Source organism: Coregonus lavaretus (genome assembly GCF_964263955.1).
Source record: "Coregonus lavaretus genome assembly, chromosome: 8".
NCBI classification, from domain to species: Eukaryota; Metazoa; Chordata; class Actinopteri; order Salmoniformes; family Salmonidae; genus Coregonus; species Coregonus lavaretus.
The window spans coordinates 32507044-32523596 of record NC_139995.1 but is presented as its reverse complement, the minus strand read 5'-3'; the positions used below and the strand labels follow the sequence as shown (position 1 = coordinate 32523596).

Genomic DNA, 16553 nt, shown 5'->3' with positions numbered 1-16553 from the left:
AAAATGTACAAGTGAATAGGTTGGTTTACTTTTAAGTTTTAAGTTTCCCACATATCTTGTTAAAGTTTTGAACAATGAGGAAGCTTGTTAAGTTGTGGCCAATGGGAGAGTGGACTGGTTGCTGGAAAAAGAAAAGGGAGGGAAAGGTTGAAAGAAGGGAGAGGAGAGACGTTAGTGGGGTTGGTGAAGGAAAAAAAAAGACTAAAGGAAACGATAAAGAGAGAACAAAACCATACCTACAGAGTTTTGAAGGGAAATCCTGATTGTATTTCTATAAGAGAGTGTTATTATTTAGTTAAGAAAGACCTAGTGGAGACTGAAGCTGCCTTCGCATTGTGGAGACATTCGACATCCTAGAGGTTAGCCTAGCATCGTGCGAGACTTGGAGAGAATTGCTTGTGACGATCAACGAGTTCGGGTTTCCAACAGATGTCTGTTGCTACTACCGAGTACTGGCTGCATTGATAGCTGTGTTCGCTGTGGATCTTGTGAGGACACCTGCACGGAACTGCTATACTTTGCTGAGGCAATATCTACAAGTAGTGAGTAACTACAAATGTGGGGTGGACTATGGGACTTTATGTATGTCGTCATTTTTTTTAGCTCCAACGCGCGCCCACGGTTTAAGCAAGCTTGCAAATAATTTGGACATGGGTTGTGGAAAAATCATTGGGGTTTATAATTTTTATTTATTTTGATGTGTTACATTGAAAAAGTGATAATATAGATCTTGAACCTTATGTCTGTTGTATTGGTGGAGTCATTTACTGTTTCAGTTTCATTTAATGCATGGGAAAGCATATCCTTATAATAATAACCAAGTCTATAATCATTTTATCTGAAGTTACTACCCTATTTGTCATTCACCCTAGCAAGTTTGCAATAGGGATTCTTATTGGAGATGTCCTTCTCACCTAATATCCCATGCTGTTCAGATATTCTAAGTAAGGTAATATCGTGAGAGTCAAATTCGAGCCTGGTGAGAGGGTTACATATCTAACACACAGCCTTACCTTTGGATAGACTAGAGCTGTATCTCTGCAAACTCAATCACGCTGAAGTAATTCAAACAAACCTCTTAGTGGAACAAGCTGTTCAGGAAGAAATAGTTCAATGCTTTTGTCTCTCTTTCCTCTACTGGCCATCCAATGTCTTATTTTCTTGCTATGAATGAAACTAGCTAAAACGCATCTGTGGTTGGGTTGGTTGAATGAGAACTGAAAGATATGTGGTGTTAGTTGAACTAGCCCATTACATCCTAAAGGGGGAGAACACACCTGCTTTATCTTGGCCAGGTTGCAGTTGTAAATGAGAACTTGTTCTCAACTGGCTTACCTGGTTAAATAAAGGTGAAATAAAATTAAAATAAACACCTGGTTGGTCAATGTCATGTCAGTGGTTGTATGGAAGGACGAGGGGCTTAGAGTACCTGAAATATCTGTCCCTCTGTCCTGGTCCGAGGACACCTCTGTCACTGGTGTCTTGGCCGATGTCTGTGTGATGAGCTCGGGCACAACAAAGCCAGTGTGGTGGAAGCCGCTCTGGGAGGACAGCGGAGCCATGTAGTGGGTTAGGTCCCCTGTATTGATCTCAATGAATGGCCAGGCATGGAGCTGCCTCTCCTGTGGGTGAGAGAGTGAGACAGAGACAGAGAGAAAGTTCAGACTGCATGTTTCATTCCCATTGGCAAGAGGCAGTCTATTTTGTGAGATCTGCCCTCCACTCCTGAGCTTTTCAAAGGCTCAGCCGCTCTGTATCCAAAAAGCACTTATCTCAACAACAACGTAGGGTGAGTTACTCTAATGGACTAAGTCCTTCTCTAAAGACGGCTGCTGTTGACCAGAAAGACTTGTCAGTTTGACCATGTACCACATCACTAAGCCCTGCGTTTCTCCCATAACAATAAACAGAGCTGTGAACCATTAAGCTGATTTTGTCAGTGTTAAGGCGTGACATAATTTCTCTCCTCTCCCACTCTAGAGTACAACACAAAACAATCTTTAAAGAAACTCTTTCCAGGAGGAGGAGATTGCCCCCTGCTTTACATCTTTACTTTACTCTCTGCTCATTAATGTTTAACACTAGGCAGTTTGCTTATCCAGCACACCCTGATTAGAACAAGGCTGTGTGAGGGATGAGCATACACACACACACGCACACACAACAATTATGCTACATTTAATGAGCCAATCTCCTTTGTCTGGAACAAAGACATCAGACAGTCCTGTCATTAAAAAAAGGGTCATTAAAAAAAGAGGTTCGACAGCATCGATATGCTGTATAACCTCATACACTGTAGTGAGGTAGTCAATATGAGGATTGATATATACAGATATTCCACAAGTGCTGTGATCCATACTGTATAGCAGCACATATTGCCCTTTGATGGAGGATAAGTCTCAGCAAATGGAATCATCTTTAGAGAAGGGGCACATTGCTGCCTTAGAGGGACAACCTTTAGACAACTTTAGAAGAACTTTACCCTTCCAAAGAAAACAGCACATTAGGCTTCTCAAGGCAACCGGTTTTGTTGTCCTTGAATTCCTAAAACCCAATGATCACCATGTTTCTGCAGGTTTAAAACGAGAGCTGCTAGCTTCTCACATTCCCACTACTGCTACATCGGACTCAACTATACTGTTATGTGAAAGAGTCCATTCCAATGAGAAGCTAAGTGTGTTATGCAGATGGGCAGAAGGCATCAGACAAGAAGAGAAGATCAGAGAGGAGCCTCATGATGAAACACTCCCAGTATGCTGACATAACACTCTACCATACTGTATACAGTATGTCTGGTGCATGAATATGAATTAATGGCATGTGAGATATGTTCCTCCACATGCCAGGCCATTAATATTCCATTTATATAGAGCCATATGTCTATATAGCCACTTTCCTAGGGTGGAGGGAGGCAGATGTGTGATGAAAGAGGGGAGTTTATAAATGAAGCGTTTCATTCCAAAACCCTATATATCAATTTTCAGAAATGTTAATAAATTCAAATTTTTTGTTTGAAGAACTTCTGAAATAGATCAATGTGTTTTTTCACTATCTAATCATGGCATGGGGTTATTCAATATTTGAAACCTACCACTAGATGGTTTCATTTCAGAGAGACAAACAATCACATTTAGATATATATCCACCTCACTGTTAAAAAAAAGTAGCACTGCAAGGTTTTACACAGTAAAATGACAAATATTTTTTAAAATTAAGAACTGTACAAATGATAAAAAATGTATATCAATATTTTTACAAATATATATGAAAGAGATGGAGGCAGTGGGTTGTGGAGGCGTGCAGCCCCCTCTCCACTTTAGGAGACGAGAGGGAAAGGGAGAGAGGGGGGAAGGAGAGGGCTGGTGATCCGTTTTTGTATTGGGCGACGGTCGCTGTGTGAACGAGGGGGATTGATTGTTTTTAATCTTATCCTGGGTAAAATAGGTATGTAGCTAGTTAGTTCCGCTCCTCCGTGGTATGAATCACCTGCTACACATAAACACCCCCCCCCCCAGGGCTACTGCCATATGCAAATGAGCCACATCTCCTCGAACGATCCCAGATAATGAGGAGCAGGAGGAAGGTGAGAAATACAATAAGCCGTACACACACACACACACAGACAGACACAGAGACAGAGACAGAGACAGAGACAGAGACAGAGACAGAGAGAGAGAGAGAGAGAGAGAGAGAGAGAGAGAGAGAGAGAGAGAGAGAGAGAGAGAGACGGGTGCTCATTCCTCAGTGTCTGATCTCTCCACTGCCTTTACACAAATCTGTAAACTTTTATAGCGTGGGTCGGGTGAGGACACAAGGAGAAACGAGGGGCCTTTCTCTTCAAACGTCAGTGACGCTCCTGTAGTATATGATAGATACTGTGGCATCATTGTGACAGGCAGAGGGAAGTGTTTACATGTACTGAGATTGATTTGACAGATAAAGGAACATACTAGATAATACATATTAACTGCATTAGTGGTCTCTGATATCTCTAATAGCATTGCTCTGATAGAACAATCAAGAAGATTTATTTCCCCAGGATGACGTTAGTGTGCAGCTCAACAGCTCATTGAAACACACACTAGAGAAGCCAGTCACAGAAACACACACTAGAGAAGCAATTCACTGAAACACACACCAGAAAAGCCAGTCACTGAAACACACCCTAGAGAAGCCAGTCACTATAAGATATTTGGGGATACAGTGGATTATTCTGATTACAATCTGATGGCATAATACATTTAGACTCAACAAGTGATTACTTCCTGTGAATATAACCAGTAGGGAAGAATCTGCCACTATTGCAGGAAGTAATGGTTTGTTGAGACTCTCTGTTACAAACCACTCTGGCACTAGCATTATCCCTAGCACGGTTATTGTCAAGTGGCTATTTAAAGCCTGATATGAATTACAGTCCATCTCACAAAAGTAGAAGTCATTCAAAATTCAAGGTGAATACAAATAAGGATGAATTACATTGGTTTACCAATGGCAAGGTCCAACACAGAGCAGAGATGATTTGTAAAACCATTGGCGCATTTCGCAAATGTCACTACAAATCCTCTCTAAAGGCACCAATAGTGTTCAAAGTATAGGGCATCAACATATTTCCTGGACATGTCAGGATTTGCTGTAGTGTCTGTGTGCCGGTGTTGTTGTGACTGATAAAGATGACATGAAAGCTGAGAGATATCTTCTATTGAGAAAGTAATTAACCTCCTAGACCTCCACAGCTTCAGGACACAACAAGACAATCACACTACAACACACACTGCCTTAATGGATGTACATCTACAATGGAATGCATCCATTGGAGAGAGAGATGGAGAGAGAGTTAGAGAGAGAGAGGTCATACAGTATAAAATATAAATCACGACAGGTGTGATGGAAACAGGAAGTTTCGGTACAATTTTATAAATGGTGACAGATAATTTGTTCGTTCGACATGGTGGGATCTTTTTGTGTCGGCAAATTTAATTATGCGAGAAATGGCAGTGGAAACAGCTTTATGCGCAAATATTGATATTATAACAATCATATCAGAGTAAACTTTGAGCCACGCGATGATGTGGTGTGTGATCCTCCCACTACGACTCGGGAAACCATGCAGTTTATTAGGCTACAGATTAAATAAAGTATGTTGAACTTCACAGGGTGGTGAAAGTGTACGGTGATCTTGATGCTCCTTTCCAATAAATATCGAGGGTCTTATTCTGGTGACATGATGATCGATGCTTTACTGCCATTTGACCCCCAAAAGTTTTTCTTTATGCGGATTCTAGAATATCCGCATGGAAATCTGTCGCCAATTTCGACTGCTTCATTTGTTCTTTGCACGGGCCTTGCAGTAGTACATGTGCCACAGTATGCTCTGTATATAACACTGCATTACTAAGGGACGGATCAACATTTACAGAACGGTTACCTGGAGGTTTCAATTTCAATTTCAGTCAAGGTGTCACGTTCGCTTAAGGAGGGAGACCAAGGCGCAGCGTTGCGAGTGAACATATTCTATTTATTTAAATGCTCACACGAACAAAACAATAAACAACGAATGCGTGACGTCTATGGTTCAACACGAACACACACGAACAAAATCCCACAACCCGAAAGAAAAACAGACAGATTAAATATGGCTCCCAATCAGAGACAACCAGCCGACAGCTGACACTCGTTGCCTCTGATTGGGAGTCACACCGGCAAACATAGAAAATAGACAACCTAGAACACCCACCAAAGAAACGGAAAACATAGAATGAACACACCCTGGCTCAACATAATGAGTCCCCGAGCCAGGGTGTGACAGTACCCCCCCCTAAAGGCGCGGACTGCGACCGCGCCTAAATAAGAGCAAAACAGGGGAGGGCTGGGTGGGCATTCCTCCTCGGCGGCGGCTCCGGCTCCGGGCTTGACCCCCACTCCTTCTCGAACCCCCCAAAGTACCCCTGGTCCGGTCTGGCCCTGCTGGCCGGAGCTGGACTGAACACTGGTGGAGCGGATTGCTCTAGCTCCGACGTGAAGCCTCTGACCGGTGCCGGACCAGCCACCGGTGGAACAGGCACGGGCCGTGCCGGACTGACGACGCACACCACTGGCTTGGTGTGGGGAGCAGGAGCGGGCCGAGCCGGGCCGTCGAAGCGCACTCCCGACCTGGTGCGGGGAACAGGCACGGGCCGTGCCGGACTGACGACGCACACCACTGGCTTGGTGTGGGAAGCAGGAGCGGGCCGAGCCGGGCCGTCGAAGCGCACCCCTGACCTGGTGCGGGGAACAGGCACGGGCCGTGCCGGACTGACGACGCACACCACAGACTTGGTGCGGAGAGCAGGAATGGGCCGGGCCGGGCTGGCGACGCGCACCACAGGTTTGGTGCGGGGAGCAGGAACGAGCCGGACAGGGCTGACGAGACGCACCACAGACTTGGTGCGGGGAGAAGGAACAGGCCGGGCCGGGCTGGCGACGCGCACCACAGACTCGATGCGGGAAGCAGGAACAGGCCGGGCCGGGCTGACGACACGCACCACAGGCTCGATGCGAGGAACAGGAACAGGCCGGACCGTACTGGGGACACACACCACTGGCCCTATGCAGGGATCAGGAACGGGCCGGACCGGACTGGTAACACACCCCAGTACCTCTCGCCGTGCCTCCACACTTTCCCTCTCCTCTGTGACCAGTGGCCCCCTTAACCTGGCGGCCTCCTCTTCACACCCGCTGGACCGCTCCATCGCGGCCTCCTGCTGCCCCGTCGTCCACGTCGTGAGCCCCCCCCTAAAATTTTTCTGGGGTTCTCTCCTCCCCGTGGACCAGGCCTCCCTAGCTCTCGCCAGACTCTCGATCCATTGCTTCATAGACCAGCCTCTCTCCTCTTCACTTAGCGTGGCCCAGCCGAAACTCCTACTCCCCTGATCCAAGGTCCTTCCTCTCTCCTCTTCACGCTGCTTGGTCTGGTTTAGGTGGGATTTTCTGTCACGTTCGCTTAAGGAGGGAGACCAAGGTGCAGCGTTGCGAGTGAACATATTCTATTTATTTAAATGCTCACACGAACAAAACAATAAACAACGAATGCGTGACGTCTATGGTTCAACACGAACACACACGAACAAAATCCCACAACCCGAAAGAAAAACAGACAGATTAAATATGGCTCCCAATCAGAGACAACCAGCCGACAGCTGACACTCGTTGCCTCTGATTGGGAGTCACACCGGCAAACATAGAAAATAGACAACCTAGAACACCCACCAAAGAAACGGAAAACATAGAATGAACACACCCTGGCTCAACATAATGAGTCCCCGAGCCAGGGTGTGACACAAGGGGAGGGTTTAGTATTTTTTTTACATGTAGTATAGGGTAGGGTCATGTAATTTGTAATTGATGACATTTCTATATTTCTCAGTGTTTTATAATGAGTTGCTTATTAGGCTATACACTGAGTATACAAGACCTTAAGAACACCTGCTCTTTCCATGAGACTGACCAGGTGAATCCAGGTGAAAGCTATGATCCTTTATTGATGTCACCTGTTAAATGCACTTCAATCAGTGTAGATGAAGGGGAGGAGAAAGATTAAAGAAGGATTTTTAAGCCTTGAGACAATTGAGACATGGAGTGTGCGTGTGTGCCATTCAGAGGGTGAATGGGCAAGACAAAAGATGTAAGTGCCTTTGAACAGGGTATGGTAGTAAGTGCCAGGCGCAAAGGTTTGTGTCAAGAATTGCAACGCTGCTGTTTTTTTTTATAACGCTCAACATTTTCCGTGTGTATCAATAATGGTCCATCACCTAAAGAACATCCAGCCAACCTGACAACTGTGGGAAGCATTGGAGTCAACATGGGTCAGCATCCCTGTGGAACACTTTTGACACCTTGTAGAGTCCATGCCCAGACGAATTTAGGCTGTTCTGAGGGGGGGGGGGGGAGCAACTCAATATTAGGAAGGTGTTTCTAATGTTTGGTATACTCAGTGTATATTAATGTGTGCCCGATGCCACCCCTCATCTCTGATGGGCGTACAATATCAAGTGGGCCTATAGGCTATTTAGTGTGGTCTCAATCAAATGATCCATAGCCTATAGGTTACGAAGTGCATGTTAGGAGAAGCACAGACCAAAGTTATATTTCTAAGATAGCTGCTGGGATAGTGTACATAAAACTACGCTGCATTACACAATACAATGGATATTTCAACCCTGAACCCCGGCCTGCTCTGCTCTTGATGATTCAAAACATTTTTGTGTCCTGCCTAACCAATGGCTGTGCTGTGTAGGGCTATGGTGGCAGTTCAGGAGGAGTCAAAGGTTTCTTGAGAAAATATTTTTTTATTAAGCCTACTCCAAAAAAATATTGTGCGTGGACTAGCCTAGTTCAGATTGAGAAGGAGAGCCGAAGATGAGGAGGACAGGAGGTCAACTTTGATAGCTTTCTACTACTATAATTGATTTAGAAAAACAATATGATTCTTGCCCATGATGTATTTATTAGTTATTGACCTCACAATAAGCCAGATTCGAGTAACTTACTTTGTGGTGCTCAGTGTTTAACTTGTAAATCGGAAGGTGCCGGAACAAAAAGTGAAAGCGAGAGGTGGGTGATCCGGAACGCATGAAAAATTAATAAAAATCACCTTTATAATAATGCATTGCATGCATATCATCGCATTTGAGTACTGGCATAGAGCAGTAGACTAGAGGCTCTTACAGAAGTTGCACACATGGGGAACATTTTTAGTAGCCTAGGGTCCGGGAAAATGTTGGCCTTTAATAAACGTATTTCATGCAAAAATGTAAAATTATTTTTCATGCCACGATGTACCGGATCCGGCCAAATAGGTTCCGGAACAAAAAAGTCCAAAACGGAGAGGTGCCGGATCCTGTTCCGGCTGGATCCGGCTCAAATTAAGCACTGGTGGTGCTGAACCTTGAAGCAGCAGCCGACGCACCATCAGTCGGGAATGGACAGCTCATGGTGCTGAAAGTAGGCAAATTAGAGTAGGCATAGTTCAATTCAACAGTCTTAATTTTAATTAGACTTTACTAACAACAAGAGGGCTTTGTGTTGGAGCCTATTTCGTCCTATTTAAGAAAGAGGTATGCCTAGCTGTTTAAGATGAAATTAGGCTATAGGCTGCTATATAGGCAGCAGGTGGCTTAGCGGTTAAGAGCATTGAGCCAGAAAGGTCGCTGGTTTGAATCCCCAAGCCAACTGGGTGAAAAATATGTCGATGTGCCCTTGAGCAAGGTACTTTCCCCTAATTGCTCTGGAAAAGAGCGTCTGCTAAATGACTAAAATGTAAACCTATATCCATACTTTTCTCGTCAATTCCTCCACCCACCATGCACTCTTTAAATAGCCTACCTCTGTGTCAGTGAAGGGCTGTTAAGTTAAAACCAAGACACGCATTGAGAGGGTATACCATACCTACCTTTCATTAAAGAAAACGGCAAAAAGCACAGGCTTTATATAATCTGATCCGTTTTATTTTGGATGATTTATGCTAGAAACAAGCTATAAAATACCCGGGAAAGACGTGACTCCGATTCATATGGGGATATCATTGTTTCGTTTCTTTGACATTCAGAGGCCGACTTCGCTTGGGAAGTAATCTAATTGTCACTATCAATTGATTAAGCTATTCACTTTCTATACAATAGAAGATGTTTAAACCCTGACAGCTTTTAGGGAAACACTTGTGACCTTCGTTGGGTTAAGCCACGGAAGAAGAGTAGCCAGCAGTTAAACTTACATTTTTTCTGTGTCGGTAGGCCCTACTCTGTCTGGGGTGGAAAGGTAGGTCTAACTTTTGAAAGTACCATGTTTAGATTCCTAATGAAGTCTCAGATTTAATTATTTGCAAACATGGACTGTTTCGTTGCAAACAAGACACACTGATTTGGCATTGGAGAAATATGATCAAATGAACACATAGGCCTATCTCTCTGTCCATTCTTAGCCTGTAATTTCGATTTTGTGTGGTATTAAAAAAAGATTCAGCTAATATGTAAAATTATGTAGAATTGCATTAAATGTTTATAAAAGGCAATTTTTTCTCGGACCTGCAAATACGATGATAGATTCATGCAATGCTTTTACTATAAAGGAGATCTTTCCAGTCCTACTCTTGTCCACGGCGGTGGAGCCCTGTGCGCTATCAAAATTGCCGCGTTGCCATGTAATGCTTACAGGACCAAGAACAGTTTCTAAAACTGCATTTCTAAGGCTCTGGTCTGTCCAAGAAATGAAAATGAGGGTAAACGGTAGACATGTTCTCTGCTATCCACTTTGTTTTAATTATTATTTTGGGTATAGGGGAGTGTCACTAGTTTTTATTTTTCAAGCGTTCAGGGAGGGTTTAGGTCAAATGTATTTTGCTGAAGGGAGGGCCATCCATTTTCATTTCAGAGAGGTCCGATTTTCTCCATGTAACCGTTATTATAAATAATGTTCACCCCCTAACCACTTAATCATTAAGAAAGAGCATGTGAATAATGGATGGCCAACAGTACCCGTTAGATTTACGGCCCATCCGCGCCCCGACTGTTCCATTTGCCACCCACACTGATCCTGCCCTCCGCCATACCATTTTTACTCCCTGATTTGACAGCCAAACAGAAAAACAGTTACCACCCACATGTATTATTAACCAATGATAAATAGATTAGTACAAAAAAGAGATAGATTAACTGGTCTGTCATAATCAAAATGGCGCTCCTGGCGTGAACGTTTTTAATTACGATGGGAGGATATTGGATTTCCTTCCTCCTCACCCTGCCCTTTTCCCAGCATCGCAATCCTGCATCGCAGTGTTCCTGGTTGGAGGAGATCCATTTCAATGGCCGGCGGCCCGGGAGTCAACATGCGTCCAGTTAACCTGCTCAGTCTGGGGCTGCTGGGACTGAGATGGGCTCTGCTCTCATATGGAGGACAGAGTGGACTTCTCTGAATCTATACAGCACAGAACAGCACAGCACAGTATAGCTTAGCATAGAACAGCACAGCACAGACCATATCTGCCTAACTGTTAACTCCACTGTGGAGCATTGGCTAAGATCAGCCCTAACCACACGCAAAGAAGAGACTGAAAACCATTAGACAAGGATACATGTTGGTTATCACAATTATACAATACATGTTTATTGGGTTGCTATGTATATTTCTCTGTAAATAGGAAGCCAGTGAACAGCATATTATGATGAGCAGTATGCTGATGTTGGTTACTGTATTTGGCAGTAGAAACAATGCCTTTATAATCATTATAAAATGGCGCACGTGGTTGTGCTGCTTTTCTCCCTCCCTGTTACATGACCCCCTCCTCAATAATTCAGGAGCTTTATAAAGCATTGATGAAAACAGTGTTTTTCAGGGTTAAACTGGCATTTAGGTGCCTCCTGTGCTGCACTATAATTGGTCTTATTACTTTATCAAATAATTTCACCTCGTTTCCTCTCATGTAAAATGCATATGGGTCTGGGGTTAGTATGGAGTGTGGCTTTTTGCAGTGCTAAAGACACAGAGCTGAACTCAGGCTATAGAGCTAAAGACACAGAGTTGTGTATAGGAACCCAGGCTATTTGAAGATCAAACTAGACTTTAGCGTCTAGATACACACATCTTAATAGGAGGAAAGCTCTCTCCATATCGAGCTGTGAAGTCTGATAAGCACAGTGTGGGAAGAGTAGATCTTTTATCTACCCATCCATTCCCACTACAATTCACCCATGCATCTTTCCGTTCTTATCTCATCCCATGTATTATAATGAAGGAATGCTTTATAGATTATTTAACCAACATGCTATGGTTGATATATAGGACTGACATCCACAACAACAGCCATTCAACTGAACCTGAGGCCAGAACTACCTCCCTGACAGAATACACAGGCTTCTGTACAAACCAAAGGCTGGTATGTTTAGTATGAATAATTCCATGTCTGGACTATGAGCCTGATCTCGAGGTGCAGTGTATCAGTGATAACTACTAACCACATGCAAACCCAGCAGCACACACAGAGAGTCAGGAACACTTGGCTCCAAACTGTAAACTTTCTTAGAGTTGATATCGTTACCTCTCACTGAGTGTGATGTATGATGTAATAAAATAGATAATTGGGCTGGGAGCCTTCCAGACAGAGAACGACCGACATGAGGAGGGACGAGGAAGTTATAGGAGATAAAAAGAAGACTGCTTTACCATCTTCTTTTCTCCCTTGTTATCTGCATCAAAACAGAGCAGAAACATCCCTGAAACACGTCAACTACATGACACACATCCATTAGCTAGAAAGGATAACAACAAGGTTTGGAGGATGGAGCATTTAGACACAGAGCATCACAATTGAAACTGTCCTCCAAATAAATTAACACGCGATTGCTGACAATGAAGGCAGATTATCATGAGAGAGCCTCAGCCTCCTCCTGGATCGATGGTGAAATCCCTGACTAATTAATTAAAACAGACCAAGACAAGACAAAGAAACCCAGAGATAGAAGAGCGAAGCAGCGGAGACAAAAAATGGAGCAAGCACAAATTGATCGAGCAACCACAGTCAATTGATATGCAAGGACAAGGATCAACTCCCTCAATATAAACTTTGCCTAATTAGATTTTCTGTCCACGAAAGCAAACAATTTTAAGGAAGGAGTTAGCGTCGTTAAGGATAATTTGTTTAATTGGGAAGTTAATTAAGTGTTGGTGTGACTGGAGGTAAGACAGGGAAAATTAGGAGGAGAGACAGAGACAGACAGAGAGAGAGAGAGAGAGACAGAAGGGAGGGTCTCGTGGGGGTTTGTCGTGACTTTGCTCTCTCTGGCAGCTGCTCTGAGAGTAGACAGCCTCCCTCTTCATAGACACTATAGGAGTGAAAGGAACACCGGTACTGTAACAACGCCCTAGGAGCATTCAAGCCACAGAAAGAGTACATGCAGCCATGGCATAATAATCATGATTAGCCCTAGTAGCAGTAGAGGCTGCCTATTCAACATGTATCACTGTGCAGTACAGTACATAGACCTTACACAAACCACTGGTAATAAACTGAAAAGCAACACTTCTGAGTCATTAAGACACATTTCTCCCTCTTTCAATCTCTTAGGCTAGACGCCAATACAGAAGCAGCCTTTTATTTCCAGATGTGTGTGATGGTGGTAGCCTTGTTCATCCTTCACATGGGGGAGAGCGTTTGAAAAGGTCTCTGTGATAGGCATCATTCATTCTGTTCATTTTCATCTGCCATCTCTCTCCCCTCTCTTTGTGACCAGCCCAGTGACAGCAGCGGAATGAGGGAGGAAAGGAGCGAGGCGAGAGGAGAGAGGGAGCGGAGCAGCAGGTCACGTCTCTCAGGGGGTCTATAGGGCCAGAACACATCACATGTTCACAGCTCTGACTGGAGATCATCCCTTATAGAGTTCAGCTGGACGTTCGGACACTGGAGCTATACAGCTAGAATGTACTACAGTAACGCTCAATTAATAAACCTAGTATGTAAAGGTCTTTGAATTTAATGGCTATGCACATCAGGAACATACAGCTTCTTTGAAAGTAAAGTGCTCTAGTTTTTCAGATAAAGAAAACTGTGTAGTGTTTTCAGTACACAAGCAGCATAGTAGAAACCCAAGCACAATACTGTTGTCAGAGACTGTGAAATGAATCCATTACATCCCATAGAGTTTATATTTGCTCAGCCTTTAGAGAAGGATCACCTTCTCATTCTTCCTGATCCATCTGTAGAGAACCCATCATATCCTCCTAAAGCTCTTCAGTCCCTCTCTCACACCTAATCTCCTCATTGGCTAATGAGACATCGCCGAAGCCCACTTTTCCCTCTGTCCACCAAAAGGTTAAGGGTCATATATGGATTGTGAAGAAGAGCTGCTGCAATACGACAACAAACAAATAATAAACCTGTCATCCTCTCAGCTAAGGCATGGAGAAGAGTTTATCATTCCAAATGTTCGCCAGATAGAAGACATGACAAAGATGAATGCACAAATCAAAACAAGAGAAATTGAGTTTAATGGACTGCATTCTATAAATGCCCGTTCAGATAGAAAGCAGAATTCCTATTTTATAACAGGTGAAAAACTAAAAAAATGTGTCACACAACGTGTAAATCCCTCTCTGTCGGTCTCGGTTATGTCTCTGCGTGACTCATGTACACACTCAGTTCTCAGGCCCCCCCAAATGATGAGTTCCCTCTCTACTCTGTCTCTGTCCCACTTTCTCTATCTCAAGTTATTCCAAAGAATCTCTTTATGATTCCAGCTGGGTAATTACATAGAATGATCATTAACATTAAAAGAGGTGGATTCTCAGTGTATCGTCTGCTCATTCACTGAGCTGGGGAGCTTTGGGTTCCCAGGACACTTGATGCTGTTAGATACAGTGGGGAAAAAAAGTATTTAGTCAGCCACCAATTGTGCAAGTTCTCCCACTTAAAAAGATGAGAGAGGCCTGTAATTTTCATCATAGGTACACGTCAACTATGACAGACAAAATGAGAAGAAAACAATCCAGAAAATCACATTGTAGGATTTTTAATGAATTTATTTGCAAATTATGGTGGAAAATAAGTATTTGGTCAATAACAAAAGTTTCTCAATACTTTGTTATATACCCTTTGTTGGCAATGACACAGGTCAAACGTTTTCTGTAAGTCTTCACAAGGTTTTCACACACTGTTGCTGGTATTTTGGCCCATTCCTCCATGCAGATCTCCTCTAGAGCAGTGATGTTTTGGGGCTGTTGCTGGGCAACACAGACTTTCAACTCCCTCCAAAGATTTTCTATGGGGTTGAGATCTGGAGACTGGCTAGGCCACTCCAGGACCTTGAAATGCTTCTTACGAAGCCACTCCTTCGTTGCCCGGGCGGTGTGTTTGGGATCATTGTCATGCTGAAAGACCCAGCCACGTTTCATCTTCAATGCCCTTGCTGATGGAAGGAGGTTTTCACTCAAAATCTCACGATACATGGCCCCATTCATTCTTTCCTTTACACGGATCAGTCGTCCTGGTCCCTTTGCAGAAAAACAGCCCCAAAGAATGATGTTTCCACCCCCATGCTTCACAGTAGGTATGGTGTTCTTTGGATGCAACTCAGCATTCTTTGTCCTCCAAACACGACGAGTTGAGTTTTTACCAAAAAGTTATATTTTGGTTTCATCTGACATTCTCCCAATCCTCTTCTGGATCATCCAAATGCACTCTAGCAAACTTCAGACGGGCCTGGAGATGTACTGGCTTAAGCAGGGGGACACGTCTGGCACTGCAGGATTTGAGTCCCTGGCGGCGTAGTGTGTTACTGATGGTAGGCTTTGTTACTTTGGTCCCAGCTCTCTGCAGGTCATTCACTAGGTCCCCCCGTGTGGTTCTGGGATTTTTGCTCACCGTTCTTGTGATCATTTTGACCCCACGGGGTGAGATCTTGCGTGGAGCCCCAGATCGAGGGAGATTATCAGTGGTCTTGTATGTCTTCCATTTCCTAATAATTGCTCCCACAGTTGATTTCTTCAAACCAAGCTGCTTACCTATTGCAGATTCAGTCTTCCCAGCCTGGTGCAGGTCTACAATTTTGTTTCTGGTGTCCTTTGACAGCTCTTTGGTCTTGGCCATAGTGGAGTTTGGAATGTGACTGTTTGAGGTTGTGGACAGGTGTCTTTTATACTGATAACAAGTTCAAACAGGTGCCATTAATACAGGTAACGAGTGGAGGACAGAGGAGCCTCTTAAAGAAGAAGTTACAGGTCTGTGAGAGCCAGAAATCTTGCTTGTTTGTAGGTGACCAAATACTTATTTTCCACCATAATTTGCAAATAAATTCATTAAAAATCCTACAATGTGATTTTCTGGAGAAAAAAAAATCTCAATTTGTCTGTCAGAGTTGACGTGTACCTATGATGAAAATTACAGGCCTCTCTCATATTTTTAAGTGGGAGAACTTGCACAATTGGCGGCTGACTAAATACTTTTTTTCCCCACTGTTCTAGTGGAGCTGCCAGAACAGTGTGTGTGAGGTACAGTGAGGGAGAAAAGTATTTGATCCCCTGCTAATTTTGTATGTTTGCCCACTGACAAAAAAAATGATCAGTCTATAATTTTAATGGTAGGTTTATTTGAACAGTGAGAGACAGAATAACAACAAAAAAATCCAGAAAAACACATGTCAAAAATGTTATAAATTGATTTGCATTTTAATGAGGGAAATAAGTATTTGACCCCCTCTCAATCAGAAAGATTTCTGGCTCCCAGGTGTCTTTTATACAGGTAACAAGCTGAGATTAGGAGCACACAGGGAGTGCTCCTAATCTCAGCTTGTTACCTGTATAAAAGACACCTGGGAGCCAGAAATCTTTCTGATTGAGAGGGGGTCAAATACTTAATGGGCTACAAGACCATCGCCAAGCAGCTTGGTGAGAAGGTGACAACAGTTGGTGCGATTATTCGCAAATGGAAGAAACACAAAATAACTGTCAATCTCCCTCGGCCTGGGGCTCCATGCAAGAGCTCACCTCGTGGAGTTGCAATGATCATGAGAACGGTGAGGAATCAGCCCAGA

The 16553-nt window shown here is 43.7% G+C and overlaps 1 protein-coding gene across 1 annotated transcript in view; it reads right to left on the bottom strand.

The window, feature by feature from the left end:
* The window catches only part of LOC311134342 (testis-expressed protein 264 homolog), a 115290-nt gene that overhangs the window by 13802 nt on the left and 84935 nt on the right, over positions 1-16553 (bottom strand). Inside the window, exon 3 of the mRNA XM_084167990.1 lies at positions 1430-1622. Within this exon, the coding sequence (XP_084024116.1) occupies positions 1430-1622 (193 nt within the window). The remainder of the gene's footprint in view (positions 1-1429; positions 1623-16553) is intronic.